This window comes from Lampetra fluviatilis, chromosome 13 (assembly GCF_964198595.1).
Source record: "Lampetra fluviatilis chromosome 13, kcLamFluv1.1, whole genome shotgun sequence".
NCBI lineage: Eukaryota > Metazoa > Chordata > Hyperoartia > Petromyzontiformes > Petromyzontidae > Lampetra > Lampetra fluviatilis.
The window spans coordinates 1453831-1478829 of NC_136287.1; the positions used below are offsets into that span (position 1 = coordinate 1453831).

At 56.0% G+C, this 24999-nt stretch overlaps 1 protein-coding gene across 1 annotated transcript; it reads right to left on the bottom strand.

The window, feature by feature from the left end:
* Positions 1–312: 312 nt before the first annotated feature.
* On the bottom strand, positions 313–22313 carry LOC144935396 (basigin-like). Its single transcript, XM_078861987.1, is given in 11 exon segments — positions 313–629; positions 1096–1160; positions 2505–2577; positions 9579–9760; positions 9762–9913; positions 10439–10504; positions 10968–11107; positions 11440–11528; positions 17905–18091; positions 19043–19762; positions 22068–22313. Coding segments are annotated over 10 exon segments (1764 nt in total). The 5' UTR covers positions 22165–22313; the 3' UTR covers positions 313–629; positions 1096–1102.
* Positions 22314–24999: the final 2686 nt, after the last annotated feature.

Here is a 24999-nt window from a genome sequence, read left to right on the forward strand (position 1 = left end):
GTGGTGGAGTTGGGGGGGAATTGATTGGTGTGAGTGGGTGGGTAGGGGTCGGTGGGTAGGGGTCGGTGGGTAGGGGTCGGTGGGTAAGGGTCGGTGGGTAGGGGTCGGTGGGTAGGGGTGGGTGGGGGGTGATTGAATGAACGCGACGCGTCGCCACGTGGAGTTTCGATGAGACGGCCTCTACGTTGCGCGACTCGCGTCTCGGGCACGCGGTGGGGCCCGGTTGGCTCGAATCCGAGGGAGAGGGGCAAGTTCCAGTCGCAATTCACACTCGGAGGAAATGACGCCCCTAATTAATTAAATAGCGCTAAATCACCTTGTCAATTACGATTTACTAAAGGAATCGAGAACTCGGGTTTCACCGAAGCTTGCGCTTGGCCGGTTCGCGGCGTGCGGTGCGGGCCCGCTGATCGTCCCCTCGTGCGACGAGCCTGCTCACGCCACGTGACCCAGCTTCCACACGCGCATACTTAACAGTTAATTGCTGCTATTGTTGTTGTTGTTGTGATTATTGGTCTATATTTGTTTTGATGCGACTGTGAGTTCGAGGCTGCGCCTGCTGTCGCGGTTGCGCCTCCTCGTCGCGGGGCTGGAATGGAACGATGGGGACTGGAACGAGACGAGAGGAACTGGAGGGGGAAGGAGTGGGGGGGGGGTGTAGGGAACAGAGACACGGGAACGTCGATGTGAGCGTTGCATCGAGAGAAAAAAACAGAGAATAGAAAGATACATTTTGATTTGAATATAGAAAAACGGAAACAGAAAAGGGGAACAGCAAGAGAACAGAACAATTAATTAGAGGAACGAACGGGCAAAGGAAGACAAAGAACAGGTCGAGGAACAGTGAGCGAGACACCAAGAGAGGAACAGAGACGTGGACACAGAGAGACAGGGCAGGGAGCACAGGCATGACCAGAGCGGAACACAGAGGAACAACACCGTGACCACGATCAGAGAGCTGAACAGAGATAGGGGATCACTCGGAGAGAGATCAACAGCAACACGGAGAGTCATTCTGCGTCTCTCTCGCTCACACAGACCAACACCGGTGCACACATCACACATCACCACCACAAAGCACGTGACATCACTCACCCGCCCATCACTGCGTGGTGCGCTGTCTCAGTGCCGAGTCGTGCCTGGCGTCAGCGCCGCTTTTCCTACAAATAAATAATAGTAGCCATCAATTAACAACGCATATGCGATTGTGTGAACGAACGCGGCCATTAGTTGAGATGTGCATCACGTGCTCATTAACTCATTACAGGAGATGTATTAATGTAATATCGCATCGTTTTTCAGCACTTTATCCATTTCTTTGGTAACGCCGTTGCATTTGCCATTATTTCTTTTTGCTGGTCTCTGCTCTGATCTGTATTTGTTAAATCGCTGTCCTCATTGCTTTCGTAAACCTGGTGACCAGGTCACTCTTGACATGAGATTCTATCCTGGTCTCTTGAGTTCTTCTCGCCTGAATATACAAAATCTTAATATTTTTAACTCGCGACATACCAGACATGTATTTGCATTGGGCTTCACTTGTCAACAGTACATATGTAAACACATCCAGTTGCCGTGAAAATATTGGTAGACATTTTTGGCAGATTAAATTTTTTACATCAAGATCGACATTTTGTAAAAAAAAAAAGTGTTTTTGGCGTCCATTTTATATAATTTACAGCCATCTTGATTTGTGCCACGTGACACCACAATTTGTGACTTGTTGACACATCTACTCTGGCCTTGTCGGGACACAGATTGCTTACGGTTGAGATATTGAGCCTCAGTTTACATGCGGTAGCGATAAAGTTTGATATACTTTACAAAAATAGACGCTTGCCAAAGACAGGCTATACTATTCAAAATATCGACCAAATGTTTGGTGCTGAAATTAACCTCTAAGTCCGGCTAGTAAAATCCAATAGCCATAATACCTCGCAACAGCGTAGTGAGTTTTAATATATATGCATATATATTACAACACTACTTTTTGTGTTGAACCAGGGCCCCATCGTGAACGTTGAGGGCAAATAATATTTGGCCACCAGCAGTGCTTGTTTAGCAAGCCTGACACTACTGTTAAAGCAAAATGGGCAGGGCGTGTCATGACAACAGCTGACGAGAGACGAGAGACAAAAGTAATTCTGCTCTATTAGAGTGGAGGCCGGACAGCGAGGGGGGGGGGCAGACAGGGGTAAGACAAGAGCAGAGGAAGAGAGGGGACACGAGTGGCTGCGGAGAGGAGGAAACGGAGAACACGGCAGTCGGAAGTTACCGGCGAGCAGCAACAACAACCCTGCTGATGAGAGCCAGAAAGTCTGAACCGGCCCACACTTTGCTTGCTTGCCAGACAAATGCGGCTGGTTAACATTGGTCTGGAAAGCCGATTGGCTGATGATGGACTGAAGCATGACCAATTATCTTGAGACGTGGAAGTCGCTTAAATTGATTTATTTACTCGGCTATCACGCGTCACCCACAATGCATCGATAACACCATCGTACATTTCGTCAGCGTCGAGGTTTTTGATCACCACGGTAAGCGCCTGGGGAACTCGCGGTGCCACGGGGTCATCATCTGCTCGTGGGATCACCGGGTCATGCAGGGAGAGTCGCGATCATGGGGGTCACAGGAGGGGGGGGGGCGATCAGGGGTTAAAAGGGGTCACAGGGGGTCAAACAGGGGTCACGGGGGAGGAGACGATAATTAATTTGAAAGCAGGCCTCCTTGCGACTCCACGCACGACTGGGGAACAACATTCACTGCAACGAGGTGAAACCTCGTTACGACCACAGCAGCGACGAGCTTAAAATGTCAGACGCGCAGAGCCGCTGTACAACGTGCATGGCTGTAGCGACGACGAACGTCGCGTGGATGAACAGCTGTGACACAGGGCCCCTCACGTACGCGTGGGCTTGGCCCCGGATTTATGGGTGCCCTTTGTAAACGCGCACTGGGCGTGCATTTGCGCTGTGTTCGTGTGAGTGGCTATGCTTTGACCCCTATGATTTTTGGGTGTCCTTTGTAAAATATGCATGCGTGGGTGTGGCTCTCGCATGTTTGTGGGTATGGCCTTTCAACCTTCACCCTCCCTACCTGCCGTGTTTTCTTTGGGGTGTCCTTTGTTTGTGTGGCTTTGGCCCTTGTATATGTTAGGCGTCCTTTGTAAAGGTGCACACTTTACTTTGTTCCCTCTCCAGCATGGGGAGGGTGGTGTCCTTGGGACAAGCGGCTCACTGGCAAACCCCCTCTCTCCCCTCTCTCTCCCTCTCTTTTTTACGATCAGAGGAAATAAGATGCTCGGTTGAGGTGGCACTTTGCTTCGTTCATCATTTCGTTTTTTTTCATTGCTTTTCCTTATGTTCTCCCCCCCTCCCTTTTTAAATGAAATATTTTACGTGTTTTACCATTGTGCAACAGTATCAATCTGTGCTACTTTGATAGACACAACGATCAACACGAAGAAGCACACTCTGTTCCTCCTTCTTACCCCTTCCCTATCTCTCTACCCCCTCTCTCTCTCTACCCCCTCTCTCTCTCTACCCCCTCTCTCTCTCTACCCCCTCTCTCTCTCTACCCCCCTCTCTCTCACTACCCCTCTCTCTCTCTACCTTCTCTCTCTCTACCCCCTCCTCTCTCTCTCTCTACCCCCTCTCTCTCTCTCTACCCCCTCTCTCTCTCTCTCTACCCCCTCTCTCTCTCTCTACCCCCTCTCTCTCTCTCTACCCCCCCTCTCTCTCTCTACCCCCTCTCTCTCTCTCTCTACCCCCCCTCTCTCTCTACCCCCCCTCTCTCTCTCTACCCCCTCTCTCTCTCTACCCCCCCTCTCTCTCTACCCCCTCTCTCTCTACCCCCTCTCTCTCTCTACCCCCTCTCTCTACCCCCTCTCTCTCTACCCCCTCTCTCTCTACTCTCTCTCTCTCTATGTTCCCCCTGTTTTCTATGTAATAAAAACAAATTAAACGACAACAAGTGCTGCATCTGCACCCAGGACTCCTCGCAGTCCTACGGCCTCCGACGGGTAGCTCATAACTGCATGCAGAGCTCCCCGTCTTCTGCCACCGAGCACACGGCCTCCTCCAGCGCCCACTGCTCCTTGAAGGCCGGCACGGCGTGGGTCAGCTGCGCATGCCAGAACTCCAGCCACACCCTGGCACCGACCAGGGCGTGGAAGATGCCCAGTCTGCTGGCCGGACGTTTCCCCTCCCACAGCCACCTTCCTCGCCCTGTATATGGTGAGCTTGGTGTAGCCGATGAATACGTTGACCAGCCCCTGAAGATGTTGGGATCCATCGCCCTTTTGGTATCCAAACATGAGGACCGTCGGGGAGAAGTGCAGGCTGAACCTTAGGAGGATGTTTTTGAGGACCTTGAACAACAAGTCCAGGCTCTTGCACTCCACATATTGGTGTGCCACTGTCTCCACTTTACCGCAGAACCGGCACTCCGGGGATGTGTCGTGAAGCGCGCCAGGGAGGCGTTGGTGGTGACGGTGCCGTGGGCGATTCTCCAGCTGAGGTCGCCGATGCGATTGTATGTCGGGCTGGAGTAGAGTTGCCTCCAGAGAGGCCTCTCCGGAGAGATGCAGGGCAGGGCTTCCCTCCATGGTCCTTGTGGCTCCTCAGGGCGTCCTGTTGGTGAAACTGGACCATGTAGGAGTAGAGCACCTTCCTCTTGATGTTTGCGAAGGCCACCTCCGGTAGGTCTTCCAGCTGGCACAGGTCGTGATCTGCCTTTGTTTGTCGGCATTGACGATGCAGCGGCACGACGGAGAGCTCCGGTGGAGGGGGACCGAGAGGGGCCTCGTCATCCCCGATGCCGATGGGGGGCGTTCTCCCTGCTGCCGCTGAAAAGGCCCCCTTGGCTTCGGTCAGGATCCGGGCAGCCACCCGGAGCGACTGAAGCCCTGTCTTTGCGGCCATCTCGGGCGGTCCGAGCCACCGGCCCCGTGTTCTGGGCTCCACCAGATCTCCTGGTGAGCCGTGCGTTGGCGAGGCACCTCTCCATGCCAGGGGTGGTGGTGGTGGATGGCAGCTTTGTCTGCGGGTCCCTGAGGATCGCTTCGAAGACCAGATCCTCGGCCGATCACGGCTGGTTCAGCCTCCTGACGGCGAGGGAGCTCCATGTCTGCAGGACGCTCCTGTAGAAAGGTGGCAGCTGTCCCAGTGGGAGGCCCTGCAGGTCCATGTAGAATAGTTGTTTGGAGCACTGCAGACCCGCCAGCTGTTTCAGGAGGAAGGAGGCCGTGACGCTCCAGGCCGGTGCAGGGGTGGCATGCAGGAACTTTTGCGCGGCCTGCAGTCGGAAGGTGGCCAGCTGACTCCGCACGCACACCAGCCCGTGACCGCCCTCGTCCAGTGGCAGGGCCAAGACCCCAGCCGCGACCCGGTGTCCTCCGCCCGACCAGAAGAAGTCGAGGACTCGCTTCTGAAGCGCGTTGACGAGGCTCATGGGGGGGGTGCAGGGAGAAGAGTCGGTGCCACAGCATTGACGTAACCAGCTGGTGCACCACCAACATCTTTGTCCTGAAGGTGAGGAACTTGCACAGGCGATTCCAGGTGCCCAGCCGCTCCTTCACCTTCTCCTCCAGCTCGACTCAGTTCCTCTGCGGTGGTTCCTCCTCTTATCCCAGGAACACCCCCAGGTGGTGCTGCGATGTTGCGCTCCAATTGATGGCTTTTGCTTTCTGGGGACACTGAGTCATGTCCCACGCTCCAACCAGGAGCCCGCTGCACTTTTGCCAGTTCATTTTTGATGAGGAGGCCTTCGAAAAGACCTCCTGGCACTCGTGCAGCAGGGCGACATCATCCAGAAAGCGCAGGATGAGGAGGACGTCGTCGGCGTATGCCGTCAGGACCAAATTTGATGCTTGGTTCCACTCTCCCTCTCTCTCTCCTACACTCACCTCCCACTCTCCCTACTCTCCTCACCTCTCTCACTCTCCCCACTCATCTCTCTCTCCTCCCTCCCTCCCTCCCTCCCTCCCTCCCTCCCTCCCTCCCTCCCTCCCTCCCTCCCTCCCTCCCTCCCTCTCCCTCAATCTCTCCCACTCCTCACTTTCCCCTCTCTCTCCCTCCTTTTTTTTTTTTAAACGATCAGACGAGAAAGATGCTCAGTCTTTCGGCACTTTACTTCGTTCATCATGTCGTTTGTTTGTATTTTTCTTTTAATCAAGGATTTAATGCGAGTTTCCCGTGTAACATTAGTCCCATTGTGTGTCACTGTGTTCATAGACACCAATAAGAAAACAAATCACCCTCAAAAACCCATCACCAGATCCCCTGCTGCTGCGCTACCAGCACCATAGCGGCGAAGGGACCTGCCTGACCTCCCTCCCCCTCCTCCCCTCCCTCCCCTCCCCTCCCTCCCCTCCCCTCCCCTCCCTTTTTCTTTACCATTCTTTTATTAAATTTCTTCTAAATCCCTCAGCAAGCTTGAACATTACAATAATTAAAAAGAACATCAGCTGCAATACACAGTAACTACTTACTGCAGACCTTGGCATATCAGGTGACCAAACACAGCACTGAGTAAACAACCAGCACACAGGGATGGTTGGTACCCAAAACATGTAGTACCTAGGTAAGCAATGGCAGTGAGCACACCCTCATGGGGAGCCAACCCAACGCCCAGTAAGATACACCAGACTGCTAAGGATGGCCAAACAGGCAAAAAAAAAACCTCTTACAAAAAAAACCTGCGGAAAGTACTGCTCTCTCCTTTCCACAAGCAGGTACACAGCATAAAATTTAAATCAACAAACATTCTCAAAATTCGGCGCATATACACACAAATTACATAGGATCTGGTTGTTGTACATTAGGTCTACTCAGATTATATTGGCCACTGTGATATAAAATACTCCACTATTAAGGCATTTATGGTTACAATGTTCCGCTATCCGCAGCATTACATGTTAGTGGAGTTGTCGTCAGGTGTGTTTTGTTTCCACGTATTTATTTGGCCCAGGAAATACCTGATCCTTTTCCTTTCCTTTCCATCTGACGGTTTTCCCTGTCTTTTGATGCCCCGATCAGCATGGAGTAGGGAGGTTATTATTGCCTCCACATTTCGCCACCTTGATAGCGCTGCAGCCACCCTTTCGTCTGTGCCACGTACTTCATCTAGAAAGTCCCATAGCTCTGACTGCGAAAATATTGGTGCCCCTTCGGTCAGCTCTGCCGATGTCAGGCTCACCCCACTTCCTGTGCTGAGGGTTTCTTCCAACTCCTCTTCTTGGCTTCCCCCTTCAGCCCCCAGGCTTTGAGAATTTTCAGTCGCCGTGGTATCCTCCGTCAATGTTTTATCGGGCGATGCCGCTTGCCCCTCAATTGACGGCCTTCCTTCGTCCTTGTCTCGGTCACCCACTGTTTGGTCAGTGGGGTCCTGTGTGGGCTCCTCCGTGCTCTTGGCTGCTCGCGTTTCCTGGGAGCCCTCGGCCCCCTCGCTGGGCGCGTCGTCGAGGTCTGAAGTGCGACCCTCTTCACTTGTGTCCTTCGCCACTTCGCAGATTGCGGTTTCCCCCGCTTCCATCTCAGGCTCCAGATTTTCTTCAGGCGTCTTGCGCTTGAGCTTGGTTCTTGCACGGGGCTTCTTCCCTCTGCGTGTCCCACTTCTAGGGGCATCTGGGATGGCGAAGACCCCGTCCTTGCCACCAGTGCTCTCCGCATCTTCCCTAGGCGTCGGTGCGATGTCCGACTCCAACTCTGGGAGATCTTTAAAGGGACTGACCTCATCCCCACTGGTCTCTGGAGATAATGAAGCCGAGTCTTCCGTAACTTTCCTCTTCAGAGGTCCGGCTGTCGATGATGGCTGGGTGGCTGGCTGAGCCTCAGTCTCCATGGCAGTAGCTGGGGTTGGAGCGGGGTCTACCGCCACCTCGTGTGATCTCCTTGGTGAGGGACCCTCTCCTGAGTCACTTGTTGGGTGTGCCTCTTTATCACCCTTTTCCACCGTTGTCTCGCTGGTAGATTGGGCATTTGCTGTCATCGGGCAGTGTTTTTTAACATGCCCCTCTGCTTTGCAAAGGTTGCATTTTAGCACGTCCTTGCAGTAAAACAGCCTGTGGGCCCTTCCTCCATTCATGACCACAAAGGAGCCCTCTTCAAGCTGCCCATTGGGCACCAGCATGTAGACCTGCCTTCTAAAAGACAAGACATGCCTCAAGGCAGGATTTTTGAGGCCCAGAGGCACACGCTGAAGGTTGGAAGTCAGCATGCCCAACTTAGCCAGGTGATCTTGGATGTCTTTATCGGGAATGTAGGGGGGGGCGTTGGATACGATCACGCGTACCGATGGTGATGACAGTGGCTCCAAGGTAAGGTGCCAATCGCCAACCGTCAGCCCCTTCTCCATGGCGGCATTTGCCACCTTTTCAGACTCCATGAAGAAAACCACTCTTCCGCTCACCTTGGAGGCGTACCTTATCGAGCCCCCTGGCACGATGGCGCGCAGCGCATTCACGTAAACTTCAATCGGAACATCGTGAGAAGCCGGGCAGCGGATCCCAACCTCCCGTGGAGGCTCCGGGTGCTGCTGCTGCAGGCACCTTGCAGACCCCAGAGACGGGCCTTGTGTAGGTGCGGTAGCTTTCGCGTACGTTGTTGCGGGTCGGGTGGACATCTTCACGTGTGTGAGATGTCACACACAACTACGAAAGCAAACCTCTCTACTTTCTAAAGTCAGGAAAAAAAATACCAAAAAAAACAAGAAACGTAACAAAAAATGTATATAAAGATGGTCAAATCTGTGTTGTGACCACCTTCTGCTGATTATTGTTACTGCTGCCCACCCAAAGCTCCCCTGGAGAGAGTACAATTATTTTGTTTTTTTACAAGAGGAGGAAAAAAAACGAAAACGTAGGAAAAAAGCACACCAATAAAAATAAAATAATGTAAACACGCTCGCAGCAATAAACAAGAGGGGATTCTAAAGGGGATGTCTGCCCTGCACCCACACCGGCCGGTGTGGTACAGTGCGAACACGGGTGTGAAACACGTGGGAGCACACCAGACAAAGGAACGAAAAAAGACACAAAAAAAGAATCACAAAACTCAAAGATTGCTAAAGGAAGTCAAGATCGAAAAGAAAGCAAAGAAAAGTGTGATTATGAAATCAACTATCAAAATAAAAGTAGAGGATTGTGCGGAAAAAAAACAAACACACCTTTCCACTGCAGTGAGCGCAGCCGCGCACTGAACAGTGAAAACAACACAAAAGAACAAAGAAAGAAAGAGAAAGGACGTCTAAATTAACAAACAAACTGATCACAGATGTGTATAAAGCAAGACACTTACTGTTGGTGAAAAGAAATCCCAAAAAAAGGGTGAGAAAAATAAAGTTTTTAGAGGTAAAGGCAGGAGCCCTGGGTGAACGCGTCTCTCTCCCTCCCTCTCCTCACTCTCCCTCCCACTTGCCCTCCATCTCTCCTCACTCTCCCACTCCTCTCTCCCACTCCCCTTCCTCCCTTCCTCTCACTCTCCCTCCCTTTCTTCCACTCCCTCCCTCACCCCCTCCCTCTCTCCCACTCTCTCATCACCCTCTCCCCCCCACTCCCTCTGGCCGCGTCCGCCTCTCACCGGCCCCGTTGGCGAGCCTCTTCCTGGCCACCTGCCTGCGCTCGTACACCAGGATGGCGCCCGTCAGCAGCACCACTTCGCCCACGATGCCCAGGAAGGGCCACAGCGCGGCCAGGTGGGCCCTGACGCGCAGCGACACCTGCCCGGACCCCCACGCGGGGCCCTCATCCGCGACCCCCCCCCTCCTCCACCTCCTCCGCCGCACCGGTAGCGAGCCGCGCGGCCACGCTCGCGTTGCACACGTAGAGCCCCGAGTCCCGGCTCGACACGAGTGGGGGGCCCAGGCGAAGCTCCGAGCGGCGCCCCCCATTCAACACCACCACCACGGCGCGGCCCTGACACAGAGGGGGGGCGGGGGGGGGGGAGGGGCGGGAGTGGGGCAGGGGGTGAAACCTGTGGCGTTAATTTCTGACCAGTAAATGCTTCTGCACCCTGCACACCACATCCATACTTCTTCCGCCCACACTCCGACCTTACCTCCGATACCTCCGATATCGCACGACCGATTTTGTCCAGGTCACAAAGGCCTCCTTTACCCGGGTGAGCTAACAACAGGTGAGAGGTCCTACTAGCCAGGTGCGGTATAGTCAAGTGGCCCGGTTCAAGCGAGCCCGAGCCTGCTGATGAGACACCAAGCGCCAAAACCAGTCCACGGGCTTGGTTGTGCCAAACCAAAGGTGCTGAAGTGATGTACTTGCAGAAGGCCGGGTGGCTGATGGGATGTGTAAGGAAAATACAACGCTCGAATTTTGTATTTTGTATTGTGGAGACACGGTGAGGGGGGGGGGGCGTGTGGTCTACGTGTCAGGGTTGACTCCCGTGACCCGCGGGGTGAGTCACGTGACCCCAGGGTCTCTCACCGCCTCCGCGTCTCCCGTGCCCGAGTCCTCACCAACCTCCTCCCCATCCCGCACAGAGCCGATCACCTGGGACGAGGGATGGAGGGAGGGAGGACACATAAGGGAATGTACGGGTCCTCCTCCTGAATGGTGCCCACCTGCAGGTTGCCCACCCTGCAGTGTGCCCACCCTGCAGTGTGTCCACCTGCAGTGTCCACCTGCAGTGTCCACCTGCAGTGTGTCCACCTGCAGTGTCCACCTGCAGTGTCCACCTGCAGTGTGTCCAACTGCAGTGTGTCCACCTGCAGGTTGCCCACCCTGCAGTGCCCACCTACAGGTTGCCCACTTGCAGGTTGCCCACCCCGCAGGGTGCCCACCTGCAGTGTCCACCTGCAGTGTGTCCACCTGCAGTGTCCACCTGCAGTGTCCACCTGCAGTGTGTCCACCTGCAGGTTGCCCACCCTACAGTGTCCACCTGCAGTGCCCACCTGCAGGTTGTCCACCCCGCAGGGTGCCCACCCCGCAGGGTGCCCGCGTGCAGGGTGCCCACCTGCATGGTGCCGTCGTGCTGCTGGCGGTGCCAGGTCCACGCGGCGGGGGGTGGGTAGCTGCTCGCGTCACAGCGCAGGGACACGGAGCCCCCCTCGTCCGCGCTCTCCGATGCGTGGGGCGCCTCCACCACCAACGGCGCTGGAGGGGGAGCAGGGGGAGTGCAGTCAGCGTCGTCGTCGTCGTCGTCGTCATCGTCGTCATCGTCGTCAAGACAGGGGCGAGGAGGGGTCCATGATTTACGTGTAGGGCCCCCAATGGGCCAGCACATGAGCTGTTTGAAGGGTAAACGTGCCAGGGGTCAGTGTGTTAGAGGTCAAGAGGTCACGATGTCGGTGTGACCGAGGTCAGAGTTCGGCGCGTCAGAGGTGAGCGCGATAGCGGTCGGCATACGTTGGTGGTGAGGGGCACTGTGTCGTCAGAGGTTGCGAGGTGTTAGGGGTCACGGGGTCATGGGGAGTGGGGGGGGTCACCATTGACGGCGATGGAGCTGTTGACGGGCGGCTCGGTGTGGAAGGCGCACGTGTAGAGGCCCGAGGCACTGTAGTCCGTCACCTCGATGCTGCGGCGAGACACGGAGCACGGGACATGGGACATGGGTCACGGGACATGGGACATGGGTCACGGGACATGAGACATGGGTCACGGGTCACGGCACAAGGGACACGCGGCCGCAGGAGCAATTGCAGGGGCTTCGCCTTTACCTTCTGAGGTAACGGGAGACAAATGATAAACCACGCGGTGCCTTGGGGCTGCCGCCATGCCGTTTGTACGTTGCCGTACAGTGCCAATTATTGTGCGCACTCCATGTCCAACATTGCACCGGGCATCGGTTCCCGGGTCCTGAAAACGGCTCCCGGTTTGCACGGTCACCGGTTTAACTGCGTCAAAAAAAAAAGAGAGAGATGCACAGCTCATCGGATTCCTCCACGATAAAGACTCCATTCCGTATTCCACCGTCGTCCCACCCCCCCGCACACCTCCCCCAGGCCCGCCGGGGCGAGCGACACCGCGGACGTCACGGGCGCGACACCGCGTGGCATTCACGCCACGTGCAGCCCGAGTCGCTGCTGCTGCTGAAGCCTCGGGGCCCCGGGATGGATGAGCGGCGCTCGGGCAGCTGGGAGGAGTGCGGTGGTCTCTGGAGAGCGGTGGTGCAGCGGTGAGCCTCACCAGCGCGACGTTCAACTTCTTTCGCGCCGTACGTAAGCAGCACCATGCCAATCGCGGCCAACGACGACGCGTCGGCGGTGATGATGATGCGGGCAGGAGGGCGACCGTGAAATCAAAACTATGGTCCGGAGAGGAAACCCACAGAGACCCATAGAGACTCATAGAGATGCATTCAAGACGACCACACACTCACCCCACTACTCACCACGCTCACACCACTACTCACCACTACTCACCACGCACACATCACTCCTCACCACACACACCACTCCTCTCCACTACTCACCACGCTCACACCACTACTCACCACGCTCACACCACTACTCACCACACACACCACTACTCACACCACTACACCCCACACTCACACCACTACTCACCACACACACCACTACTCACCACTACTCACCACGCTCACACCACTACACCCCACACTCACACCACTACTCACCACGCTCACACCACTACACCCCACACTCACACCACTACTCACCACGCTCACACCACTACTCACCACACACACCACTACTCACACCACTACACCCCACACTCACACCACTACTCACCACGCTCACACCACTACTCACCACTACTCACCACGCTCACACCACTACACCCCACACTCACACCACTACTCACCACGCTCACATCACTACACCCCACACTCACACCACTACTCACCACACTCACACCACTACTCACCACTACTCACCACGCTCACACCACTACACCCCACACTCACACCACTACTCACCACACTCACACCACTACTCACCACTACTCACCACGCTCACACCACTACACCCCACACTCACACCACTACTCACCACGCTCACACCACTACTCACCATGCTCACATCACTCCTCACCACACACACCACTCCTCTCCACTACTCACCACGCTCACACCACTACTCACCACACACACCACTACTCACCACACACACCACTACTCACACCACTACACCCCACACTCACACCACTACTCACCACGCTCACACCACTACTCACCACACACACCACTACTCACACCACTACACCCCACACTCACACCACTACTCACCACACACACCACTACTCACACCACTACACCCCACACTCACACCACTACTCACCACACACACCACTACTCACCACTACTCACCACGCTCACACCACTACTCACCACTACTCACCACGCTCACACCACTACACCCCACACTCACACCACTACTCACCACGCTCACACCACTACTCACCACACACACCACTACTCACACCACTACACCCCACACTCACACCACTACTCACCACACACACCACTACTCACCACTACTCACCACGCTCACACCACTACTCACCACTACTCACCACGCTCACACCACTACACCCCACACTCACACCACTACACCCCACACTCACACCACTACTCACCACACACACCACTACTCACACCACTACACCCCACACTCACACCACTACTCACCACACACACCACTACTCACACCACTACACCCCACACTCACACCACTACTCACCACACACACCACTACTCACACCACTACACCCCACACTCACACCACTACTCACCACGCTCACACCACTACTCACCACTACTCACCACGCTCACATCACTCCTCACCACACACACCACTACTCACCACTCCTCACCACACACACCACTCCTCTCCACTACTCACCACGCTCACACCACTCCTCATCACACACACCACTACTCACCCCACTACTCACCACTCCTCACCACTCCTCACCACACACACCACTCCTCACCACTACTGACCACGCTCACACCACTCCTCACCACACCCACCACTACTCACACCACTACTCACCACTCCTCACCACTCCTCACCACACACACCACTCCTCACCACACCCACCACTACTCACACCACTACTCACCACTCCTCACCACACACACCACTCCTCTCCACTACTCACCACGCTCACACCACTCCTCACCACACACACCACTACTCACCCCACTACTCACCACGCTCACACCACTCCTCACCACACACACCACTCCTCACCACTACTCACCACAACACACCCCACTCCTCACCACACACACACACCACTCCTAACTACACACAATAAAAATATATCGCGCATGCGCACCGAGCACCGAGCACCACGACCCCAGCTCCAGCCGCGGCGTTTGCCGCCTCCACCGCCCCCACGTGGCGAGTCGGCGTCTGTGCCGGCTCCACTACACCGCGGCCCCCACGCGCTCCGCGATGCCGCCAACAACAGCAGCAGCAGCCCACCTCGGACTGGTGGGGGCCCGAGTGGGTGGTGGACGGACGAGTGAGTGGGTGAGTGAGTGGGTGAGTGAGTGGGTGGGTGAGTGAGTGGGTGAGTGAGTGGGTGAGTGAGTGGGTGAGTGAGTGGGTGAGTGAGTGGGTGAGTGAGTGGGTGAGTGAGTGGGTGAGTGAGTGGGTGAGTGAGTGGGTGAGTGAGTGGGTGAGTGAGTGGGTGAGTGAGTGGGTGAGTGAGTGGGTGAGTGAGTGGGTGAGTGAGTGGGTGAGTGAGTGGGTGAGTGAGTGGGTGAGTGAGTGGGTGAGTGAGTGGGTGAGTGAGTGGGTGAGTGAGTGGGTGAATGTAAGGATAGGTGATTGAGTTGGTGAATGAGTAAGTGGGTGAGTGGATAAGGGTAGTGAGGAGGTGAATGGGTAGGCGAGTGAGCGTATGGGGTGTGAGTGGATGAGTTTGTAAGTAGGAGGGTGAATGAGTGAGTGGGGGTGTGGGTAGGTGAGTGGGTGAATGAGTCAGTGGGGGTGTAGGTGAATGAGTGAGTGGGGGTGTGGGTAAGTGAGTGGGTGGGTGAATGAGTGAGTGGGGGTGTGGGTAGGTGAGTGGGTGAATGAGTGAGTGGGAGTGTGGGTGAATGAGTGAGTGAGTGGGAGTGTGGGTGAATGAGTGAGTGGGGGTGTGGGTAGGTGAGTGGGTGAATGAGTGAGTGGGGGTGTGGGTAGGTGAGTGGGTGAATGAGTGAGTGGGGGTGTGGGTAGGTGAGTGGGTGAATGAGTGAGTGGGGGTGTGGGTAGGTGAGTGGGTGAATGAGTGAGTGGGGGTGTGGGTAGGCGAGTGGGTGTATGAGTGAGTGGGGGTGTGGGTAAGTGAGTGGGTGAATGAGTGAGTGGGGGTGTGGGTAGGCGAGTGGGTGTATGAGTGAGTGGGGGTGTGGGTAGGCGAGTGGGTGTATGAGTGAGTGGGGGTGTGGGTAAGGGATTGCGTGAGCGAGCAAGAGACAGGTTTGCCACCTTTTCAAACTGCAGACCAAACCGGGACACGTTTCTCAGCACGAGGTCTCGTCTCAACACTGTGCCGTGTTCATCTTCATTCCTCTATAAGGAATTGTAATATGTATTGTGACTTGCTTAATAAAACGCTTCCAGGCTGCGCTAAGTCTGTAGGCTATCAGAGCGGTTAAAATTATTTGTCAACTGAGAGGAGGTATCGACTATCGCCTCTACAGTGGGACCCCCCCCCGCTCTCGCCAGCACCTCGGTGCTTGAAGTTCGCTCTTGCCACTCGATCCTCACGATTTGTCTCAAATGTCTCAGCGGTAGGGCGCGTTAGTGTCTCAGGCGTCGTCTGTAGAGTGTCACGTGTTGCTACAGAGTAGAGTCGTGCAGGAATTACCACCTTTACTTTGGTTAATATTTTAATACCATGCTGGGAACAAAGACGCGTATGTAGGTGACGGAATGTCTTAGACGCAGCTCTAAGGCGCAATGAGATCTCGGTGTCTGCAGAGTCGTCGTGAGACACTGCGCCTCCCATGTGAGTGAACGAGTTCACACTCACCTGGGAGCTTCACCACTGACGAACACTTCTGGGTGATTGTTGATGACATTTTGTCCGTTTGCTGGTTGGAGCAACGACTCCGTGTAACTCGAGTTGCAGCAACACTGCGGTCAACGTCTTGAATGTCACTCCGGTTGTGAAAACCCAAAGACTGTTCCCTCGGCGAAAAATCAGTTCCCGGACACGCTGTTCTCTCACTTTGGTGTGAGCGCGTAGCCGAAACAGATTAAACAGCTTGCCGTCGCTCCGGGTTCGTATATAAATGCCGGTGCTAAGATTTACACTCGTGGCTGTGAGCCTTGCTAAGAGAAGGAGAGCGAATGGGCTGGGGGGGGGGGGCAGTGCACGTCCCTGTTCCACTCCATGGCCAAATGTGAAAACGAGGGTCTTGTCACAGTTCCTGCGACTGATACCCGACCAGTCACGTTGTCACGAAACGGTCTGATGATGTCCACACAGTGCCCTGCACATCCTACAGGCTCTGAGAACGCCGTGTTGAATGCCTTTGAGAAATCGACAACAACAAAAAGCCCACGAACAGACAGATCTCGGTGCTGCTCAGCCGCCTCCGGCTGCATCTGCCACCAGACCTCAATTCCTGACACGCGACCACAGATGCCAACTCATCCCGGAGTGTCCCGGTCAAACCCGGACAGGTGGCACCACCCTCCCAACCGGGCTCCACGCAAGCCCACGACGCCGAGGGGCTTCCTTTGACCCCCAAAGTGGCCTTCCTCGACCACGTGACCCAATTGTTTGTTTAATTAATTGCCCCCGCTCCCCGTGTGCCATAACCCACACCACATAAACCCCCCACCAAGACCCCCCCCCCCCAACCTTCACAGACCCCCCTACACCCCTCACCCCGTTCGCAGTGTAGGAGCCTCACCACATTGACATTGACACATTCAATGTCCACTGACAGACATTCGTGCTAGTCCACTGCTGGACCAGTTCTCTCCCGGGTTACGGCGGGAGGCGCGAGGTGGACAGCCACACATCACCACGCTGTCGGTGAAGGCGAGGCTCATAGATAGACGTGGGAAGGGAGGCGGGGGCTCATAGCGGGGCAGTACAACGATGGGTGTCACGTGTACAGCCGCAATAATCCTCCTCGTGGCGCCGTTCTGAATGCACTGCGTAGGGGGGGGGGGGGCAGAGCCGGGGATCGAACCGACGCCCATGTGGTTCGCAGCCCCTGGGGCGAGGTCACTGTGGTCGCCAAAGTCGATAGAGGTGCGGGTGGGGGGCTCCTGATTAGCAGGGGAGGGGGTGGAGGGGAGGGGGTGGAGGGGAGGGGTGTAATTAGGGGAAAGGGTGGACAAACGCCGCACTGCTCCCGAGCCCCCCCTTCACCCCCGCCCCTACAACGCCCCCCCCCCCCACACGCCTCCCCCTGCCCGAGCTTAGCCGGGTTGGAAATGAGTTGAAGCAGGGCTGGGATAGGTGAGTGAGCATACTGGTGAGTGTACGGAGAAGTGCACAGGTAAGCGCGGCATCGGATGAAGTCGACGGGTGAGTCTGAAGGCGAGTGGCCAGGTGGTCAGCGGTCGCCCAGGTGAGTTTACGCGTCGAGTTCCCAAGTGATTGTACAGGTGAGTTCCCAGGTGAGTTTACGCGTCGAGTTCCCAAGTGATTGTACAGGTGAGTTCCCAGGTGATTGTACAGGTGAGTTCCCAGGTGAGTTCCCAGGTGAGCACCCAGGTGAGCCAAGTGCCAGGTGAGCGATGGCCCAAGTGAGTGAGCGCCTCCGTCAATGGACACAGGGGGGTGCCCATGGGAATGAATGCCCTGGTGAGTGTAGAGGTGAGTCTCAAGGTGAGACTCGAGGAGAGGTTCGAGGCGAATCTGGAGGCGAGTGGAGAGGAAAGTGAGTCGAGGTGAGTGCGTCTAGAGGTGAGTCTCAAGGCGAGTGAGTGCAGAGGTGAGTGCAGAGGCGAGTGCGTCACCACCTGTAGGTGGTGGTGAGGCTGGCAGAGTCGTCCTCGCTGCCCGGCAGGGCCCTCCCGTCCTTGAGCCACGCGTGGCCCAGCACGTGGAGCCCCGCGGCCGCGGACAGCTCGCAGCGCAGGCTCACGGGACGTCGATCCCGGCCGGACCCCGACAGCTGCACCGCGGGGGACGTCCTGATCTCGGGGTCTAGGTGGGGTCGGGTAGGGCAGGGCCGGCGAGTAGGAGAGGGACGAGTTCAAGACGGGCTCTCGGGTCGCGCTGGTCGGTTGGAATAGGTGGAAGGAGACCCGGAGGCAGTTCCGGATTATCCTCGTAACAAAGTAGCTACTACACGTGTAGTAGCTACACGTGTAGTAGCTACACGTGTAGTAGCTACACGTGTAGTAGCTACACGTGTAGTAGCTACACGTGTAGTAGCTACACGTGTAGTAGCTACACGTGTAGTAGCTACATGTGCAGTAGCTACGGGCCCCGCACTTTTAAGGGCCCCGCGCTAAATGCTTTCAAGCTATCATTTCCGGTTCAGTGATTTTGCACTTGCTCTATTACTATAGTACTATACTACACACTGAGTGCTGTCAGCGAGCTCCTGTTCAGGTCGGCGTGGGAGTGCAACGCGGCCTTCGCGGCGTGACGCGGGCAGAAGAAGTAGAAGGCGAGATGACGATGACCCAATAAACATCGAATGTTAGGCCAACGTCGGACCAACATTTCTAACAAACATGCCAACGTCGGGCTAACGTTGGCATGTTTAGTGGAGATGCGGCGCGATACGACCACTCCTGGCAGCGTGCAGGGCTGTTCCTGATGGGTTTAAGTACTGCCCCCCCCAACCCCCCTCCCCTGGTGAAGGATACAAGAGAGGAGGGGGGGGGCGATGGGGGAGACCCATCCGCCCTTGCGACGCCATAAAATTATAATTTAAACATTCATTTCGTTATCGCGCCGCCACGCTTTGTTTGGAGGCGAGAGGTGAAAAGAGAAAAATTTGGGACTGTCCCCCCCCCCTCCTCTTTCCCCCCGGCAAGTTTCTGGATCCACCGCTCTCCCTACCCCCCTTCTTAGAAACCAACTCCCAACCACGCCATCCCCTTCTCCACCCCCCACCAACCCCCCCCGCCCCCCGCCAGAACGTACGGGCGATGACGCCGATGGCCGCCTGTGCTCGCACCCATCTCGGGGCGGGGAGAGTCTCTCTGCCGCGGGCCCCCATCCCGGCCCTGCGCGGGTGGTTCCTCCTGGGCGCGTTGCTGGCGCGGCACTCGTAGGTGCCCGCGTGGCGATGCGCGAGCCCCCGCAGGGTGAGGCCGCTCTGCGCGCCGCGGGGACCGTACGCGGTCACCAGCGACACGAGGCCCCCGCGGTCTCCGTCCCACAGCTGCGAGAAGATCCGGCCGTGGTGGCGTTGCCGGGGGCGGCGGCGACCACCAGCAGCCCCCCGAAGGTCCGAAAGCCCCGGTGGGCTCAACTCGCTGGGGTCGCGGTCGATGTCCGTCACGGAGAGCCAGGGGACGAGCGGCAGCGACGACGACGACGACGCTGAAGATGACGACGCTGAAGATGATGACGCAATATCTTCTTGCTGGGTCACCGTGGTGGCTTCTCTTCTTCCGAGAGCTTTTTCTCCATCAACATCATCATCGTCATCAGATTCATCGCCATCGCCGTCATCTTCATCGTTGTCAACATCTTCATCATCATCACCACCACCATCATCGTCTTCATTGATCATGTCCCGCTGGGCCGGGGCGAACCACCACTGAACCTCTGGGGTCGGGACTCCAACCACCTCGCAGTGCAGGGTCGTGGTCTCCCCTAGCAGCAGCGACTGGGACAGCGGGGATCTCACAAAGCCGGCTTCGGGGGTTAAGGGTCAAGAGGTCGGGGTGAAGGGGCATGGTGGGGGTTGGTGGTGGCAGGGTCAAGGCCATCATGGTCAAAGGTCAAGGAAGGTTCACCGGGAGTTCAGGAGGACCACGGGTGGGTCGGGGTCGTGGGGCGTGGTGGTTGATGGCCGTGGCAGTGAGGCGCACAGGTAGGGGATGATAGAGGTGAGCGGAAAGGTGTTACAGGTGCACAGGCAAGGGGTGATGCAGGTGAGTCAGCAGCAGGTATTGGAAGGAGCGGACAAGCAGAAGAGACAAGATTAGTTTAATAAAACAAGTCATTAAGAAATGATGAGACGATGACCTAGGATTTGAAAATTGGGTTCCTAGTGGTGCTGCAAAGTGGCGATGACACGGCCATTATGAGCCCCTTGAGAGAGAGAGACCCAAACCTCGGGCTTGCACCTTCCTGGCGGTGTCGCAGGGCCTCTGAAATGGCCATTGTGAACACGCCCTGATAAACACGCGCCCTCACCCAGTGCATGAACCCATTTCAAGCAGTGCTGGATCGATGCCTCTTACGCAGCTATCAAGACTGGCGTCATAACTCACGGGGCTTGACCAACGCAGAATCTCAACACCGTTGGCGTAGTGACTCCGACACGGCCATTGTGAACTTGACAGTGGTGTAGTGATGATATGATCAGTGGCGTAGTGCAGTGGCGGCTCCTGCAAAATCTCTCAGGGGGGGCAAATGTTTGGATGATTGATAAGGATAAGGTCCACCCATGCAATGGATAAATTAACAGCTTAAGCATGTAAAGGCAACTTCACTACTTTAATATTAATGAAAAATAAAGTGACTCTTACAATACATCTCCTTGTTTGTTTCTATACTCACTATTATTACACTGCTTACATCACGTTACTCGCTTAATACACTGCTTACTTATACTGAAATTTTGCTCTTCTCTCTTTCAAAGTAGCAAAGTGATCAATTACGCTCTCATTGAAAGCAGGCATGTTCCTGACTAGGTCCCTCTCCATGGAAAGCATAGCCATTGCATTCAGACGTTCCTGTCCCATTAAATTTCTCAGGAATGTCTTGATTCTCTTTAAGGTTGAGAAACACCTCTTAGCTTCAGCAGTTGTCATGGGAGTGGTTATGAGGATGTTCAACAGAGCAACAGTCTCTGAAAAAGTATCCTGGAGGTTGTACTTCAGCAAAACCTGGTACAGCGCTAGTGCACCACAGCAGCCCTTGAATTCTGGACTCTCATAAATGACAGACAGTTCAGTCTTCAGCTTCGCCTTATTTAACATAGGGTATGCCCTGACAGTGATGTTCAGAGCCTCAACAGGGAATGTTGTTGGCCATGCTGTTGAAACATCTCTCCTTGTAGCAGCGTGGCACTTACAAGGTGGTCGGTAAAGGAGAACCTTTCTTTGGTGTTATTTTTTTCTCACACAGACCCCCCAACCACCAACCACACCAACCACCCCAACCACCAACCGCCAATCACCTCAACCACCAACTACCCCAAACACCAACCACACCAACCACCCCAACCACCAACCACCCCAACCACCAACCACCCCAACCACCAACGGCTCACAATGACCAACCACATTCCGTGAGCCAATCCGCAGCGAGCACAGCGTCGGTGGGTTCGGCGCTCCTCTATGCCCGCTCCGACGGAACACGCAGAGTACATACAGTGCCCGTCCGATAATTCCCGCAGCTATTCCAAACCCCGCAGGGGAGGCGGGGGGTGGAGGGTGGGAGGCGGGGGTGGAGGGTGGGAGTCCAACCTCGAAGCGGATTAGGGGATTAGCGCGGTGGCCCCGACGTCACTGCCCTATGGTCTCGTTGTGCCCGAGACTTAATGAGCCATGTTCTATCCACTGCTGGCTGGGTGGAGGCTCCCCGCCCCCTCCTACCACACTATCCTCCCTCTACGCCGACGTCACGAAACCCGGGATGCAAACAAATCCATCCAAATCTTGTGCGCGAGCTCATCTCATGCAGAAGGACCGTTGCTCAAAACGTCGCCTGTAATGTATATTTGTTTTATAAGGCCACACACACTTGTATTAACGAGTGTGTTCAAGTTGTTGTTGTTGTGTTTGTGCACCATTACCAAACGCAGCAACAGCATCATCGCCAGATCATTTGTCTTCTCGCCCAATTGGGATTATTTTGGTGATTTCGAAAAGTTTTTTGGTGTGTACACACGTGGGAGCACACGTGTGTACACACTTGAGCACACGTGAGTACACACGTGGGAGTACACGTGGGTACACACTTGAGCACAGGTGAGTGCGCACAGACTCACCTGACTGCGCATCCGTGGACCAGGAGACGAGCGTGATCACCAGGGACAGGAGGAGGAGGAGGCGGCGGTGGCTGCTGCTGCTGCTGCTTCGCGCCATCGTCTCGAGTCGAGGCTCGCGGTCCGAAGGGAGCCGCTCGGGAGCCGCTCGGGAGCCGCGCGTCTCTGCGCGTGCAGCTCGACGGCGCGTGGGTCCGGGGGGTTCGAGAGGGAGGACGAACGGGGGGGGAGGGGGCGTAGGGATTGGGAGGATGGAGGGTGGGGATTGGGAGGATGGAGTGGACGAGGATAGAGAACAGGGGGATTGGAGGAAGGGAGGGGGGTGTGGGGTAGGTGATGAGAGGGAAGGGGGGTTCGACGAGAGCAGGGGGATTGGGAGAGGGGTGGGGGATTGGAGGGAGGGGGTGGGATGGAGGGGAGGGGACTGCGGGCAGTGCCATTCACTGGTGCGCAGGCATCGGTGCGTGTGCCCTGACCAGACAGAACTACGTACCCATAGCCTATGAAGAAGGGCTATTGCCCGCAGCGTCGCCTAATTTTATATATTTTTTCATTTTAACAGAACGACCAGTTTTTATTGACGAGCGCATTTGGTGTTATCGGTGTGGCTGTTCGCCACTGCCAACACAGCTTCAGCAGCAGCAGCGACATCAGAAATGGGGCGCAACGGTGGCTAGGAGACGTTAACTACCTCGCCTGGGACACAGGTCGTGGGTTCGATCCCGACCCTGACGCCTGCTGCTGCTGCTGTATATTTGGAGTTTGCGGTGTCTCTCTCCTCGTGGCCATGTGGATTTTTCTCCGGGTCCTCCGGCTTTTCGCTCCACATTTAGAATGAACATCACGCGTTGAGAGAATTTCACTGCTGTACATTTCCACACGATTAGTTGTGACAGACAGGTCGCTTCTGAAAAAGAGCTACACAGCTACAGTGGGGCATTACCTGGTCAAATAAACAAAAAGTAGTTTTAGAACTCGGTTCAGAGAGTTGAGTGCAGCGGAGTCGGAGCGTGGCCTGCAGTACGCACAGCGGCGACGGCGGTGGTGGTGGTGGTGCCAGCCCATCGCGGGACCTCATCTTGACTTCAAATCCAGATTGAACAACGGTACAGCATGTGACTGTAATGGTGGAGACGAGGTAAATGCAACAGATGAGAGGAAGCGATGAGGGCACATCCGTGATGGTGCCTGAAATTAGATGAAAGCGAAATTGATGACGGTTAACGATGACGGGGGATTGAATGAATGGGGGTGAATGAGTGAGAGCCGTGTCGTGAGAATATGAAGAGGGAACAGTGACGGTGGCGGTTATGAGGGTGAGCTCGGGCGTAATAAGCGTGAGCTTTGAGTGCGGAGCAGAAACTTCGTGAGCGAAGGTGACCGCTTGATGTGGAGGGGGCAGTTTGTTCCAGTGAAGGGGGGGGGGGGCGACGGAGTGGAGTGAGCGCAAGGAGAAGGAGGGACAGAGGAAAACAGCAAAGATTGAGAACGTGGAGGGCGAGAAGGCGACTTAGCAAGATACAAGCGTGCCAAGCGACGGGTGGGGTTAGGCCATGACGAGGATTCGTAGACCAGGCTGAGGAATTCGAAGAGGCACGCATCGATCTCCTCCCGCCGTGCGTCAAACAACACCAACAACAACGACCCCGCGAACGGACAGCACAATCCAATACCCACCACGCAGTGCCGAGCAGAAGGTGACGTCATCAGGGTCAGCACGACGGCGATGACGCGCCAGCACCGGGCTCGAGCCGGCCAGGGGGGCCGCGTAGGGGCTGGGACCCACAGAACCGCGGGGGGAGGGGCCGCCGGGGGGGGGGGTGCTGGCGGGGGGGGGGGGGCTGGCGGGGGGGGGGGGCTGGCGGGGGGGGCAAAACTAAAACGAAACTTACAAAATGTTTACCAGGTAAGGCCCCACTGTAGCTGTATCGCTCTTGGCCATCACAAATGACGGTTCAACGAAGTGGCTTCATCATCGCGTGGAAATGTATCGCTGCCAAATACTCTCAACGCGTGATGTTGATTCTGAATGTGGAAGGGGAAAAAACGGGAGGAACCCGGAGAAAACATGCACGGGGAGAGAGATAGAGACACGCAAACTCCAAATATACAGCAGCAGGCGTCAGGGTCGGGATCGAACACATGACCTCCTGTACTCTAGGCGAGGTAGCTAACATCTTCTAGCCACCGTGATGATGATGATGATGAGAGAGAGAGAGACACGCAAACTCCAAATATACAGCAGCAGGCGTCAGGATCGGGATCGAACACACGACCTCCTGTACACGAGGCGAGGTAGCTAACATCTTCTAGCCACCGCGGCGAAGCCGACGCCCCCCGTCACTGTGGTGGGTGCCCAGAGAGGCACGATGGCCGTTGCTGTTCGAGAGACGAGACGGTGTCGCAGAGCGCCGCTCTGAGCGATGCGTAGCCCCTTTCGTGTTAGGCGTGGGGGTAACGGGGAGTTTGGACGGCTCGCTCGAGACTGGGCTCGTGCGCGGCTTTGTGTGTCTGTGGGGGGGGGGGAGTAATATAAACATTACACAGACATTGGCCGCCCTGTGCGTGCGAGCGTGTGATGCACGGAGAGCGGTGGTGGCGCAGCGGTTAGCGCGCTGCGCGACGAACCCGAGTTCGATTCACGCTCACGGCCAACAAGAGTGACGATTATCTGAACCGGTCCTGGGCCTCCCGTAGGTCGACTCAGCCTCAAATGAGTACCTGGTGCAGTTTGTAAAACATTGGCACAAATGCGGCCGGGCGTGGTGCTGACCAACCACACCATCGCGCGCCGTTCCTGCCTTCTTCAAAGGTGCTCGCGAAGCAGCGCTTGCCCAGACGTCGCCCTGTGCATGGCCCACACGGTGGGAACTTCAATGTTCGCGAGGCGTCACCCCGACGTGCGTGGCGTGCCCCCGACCGCCGCGGGTGTTCG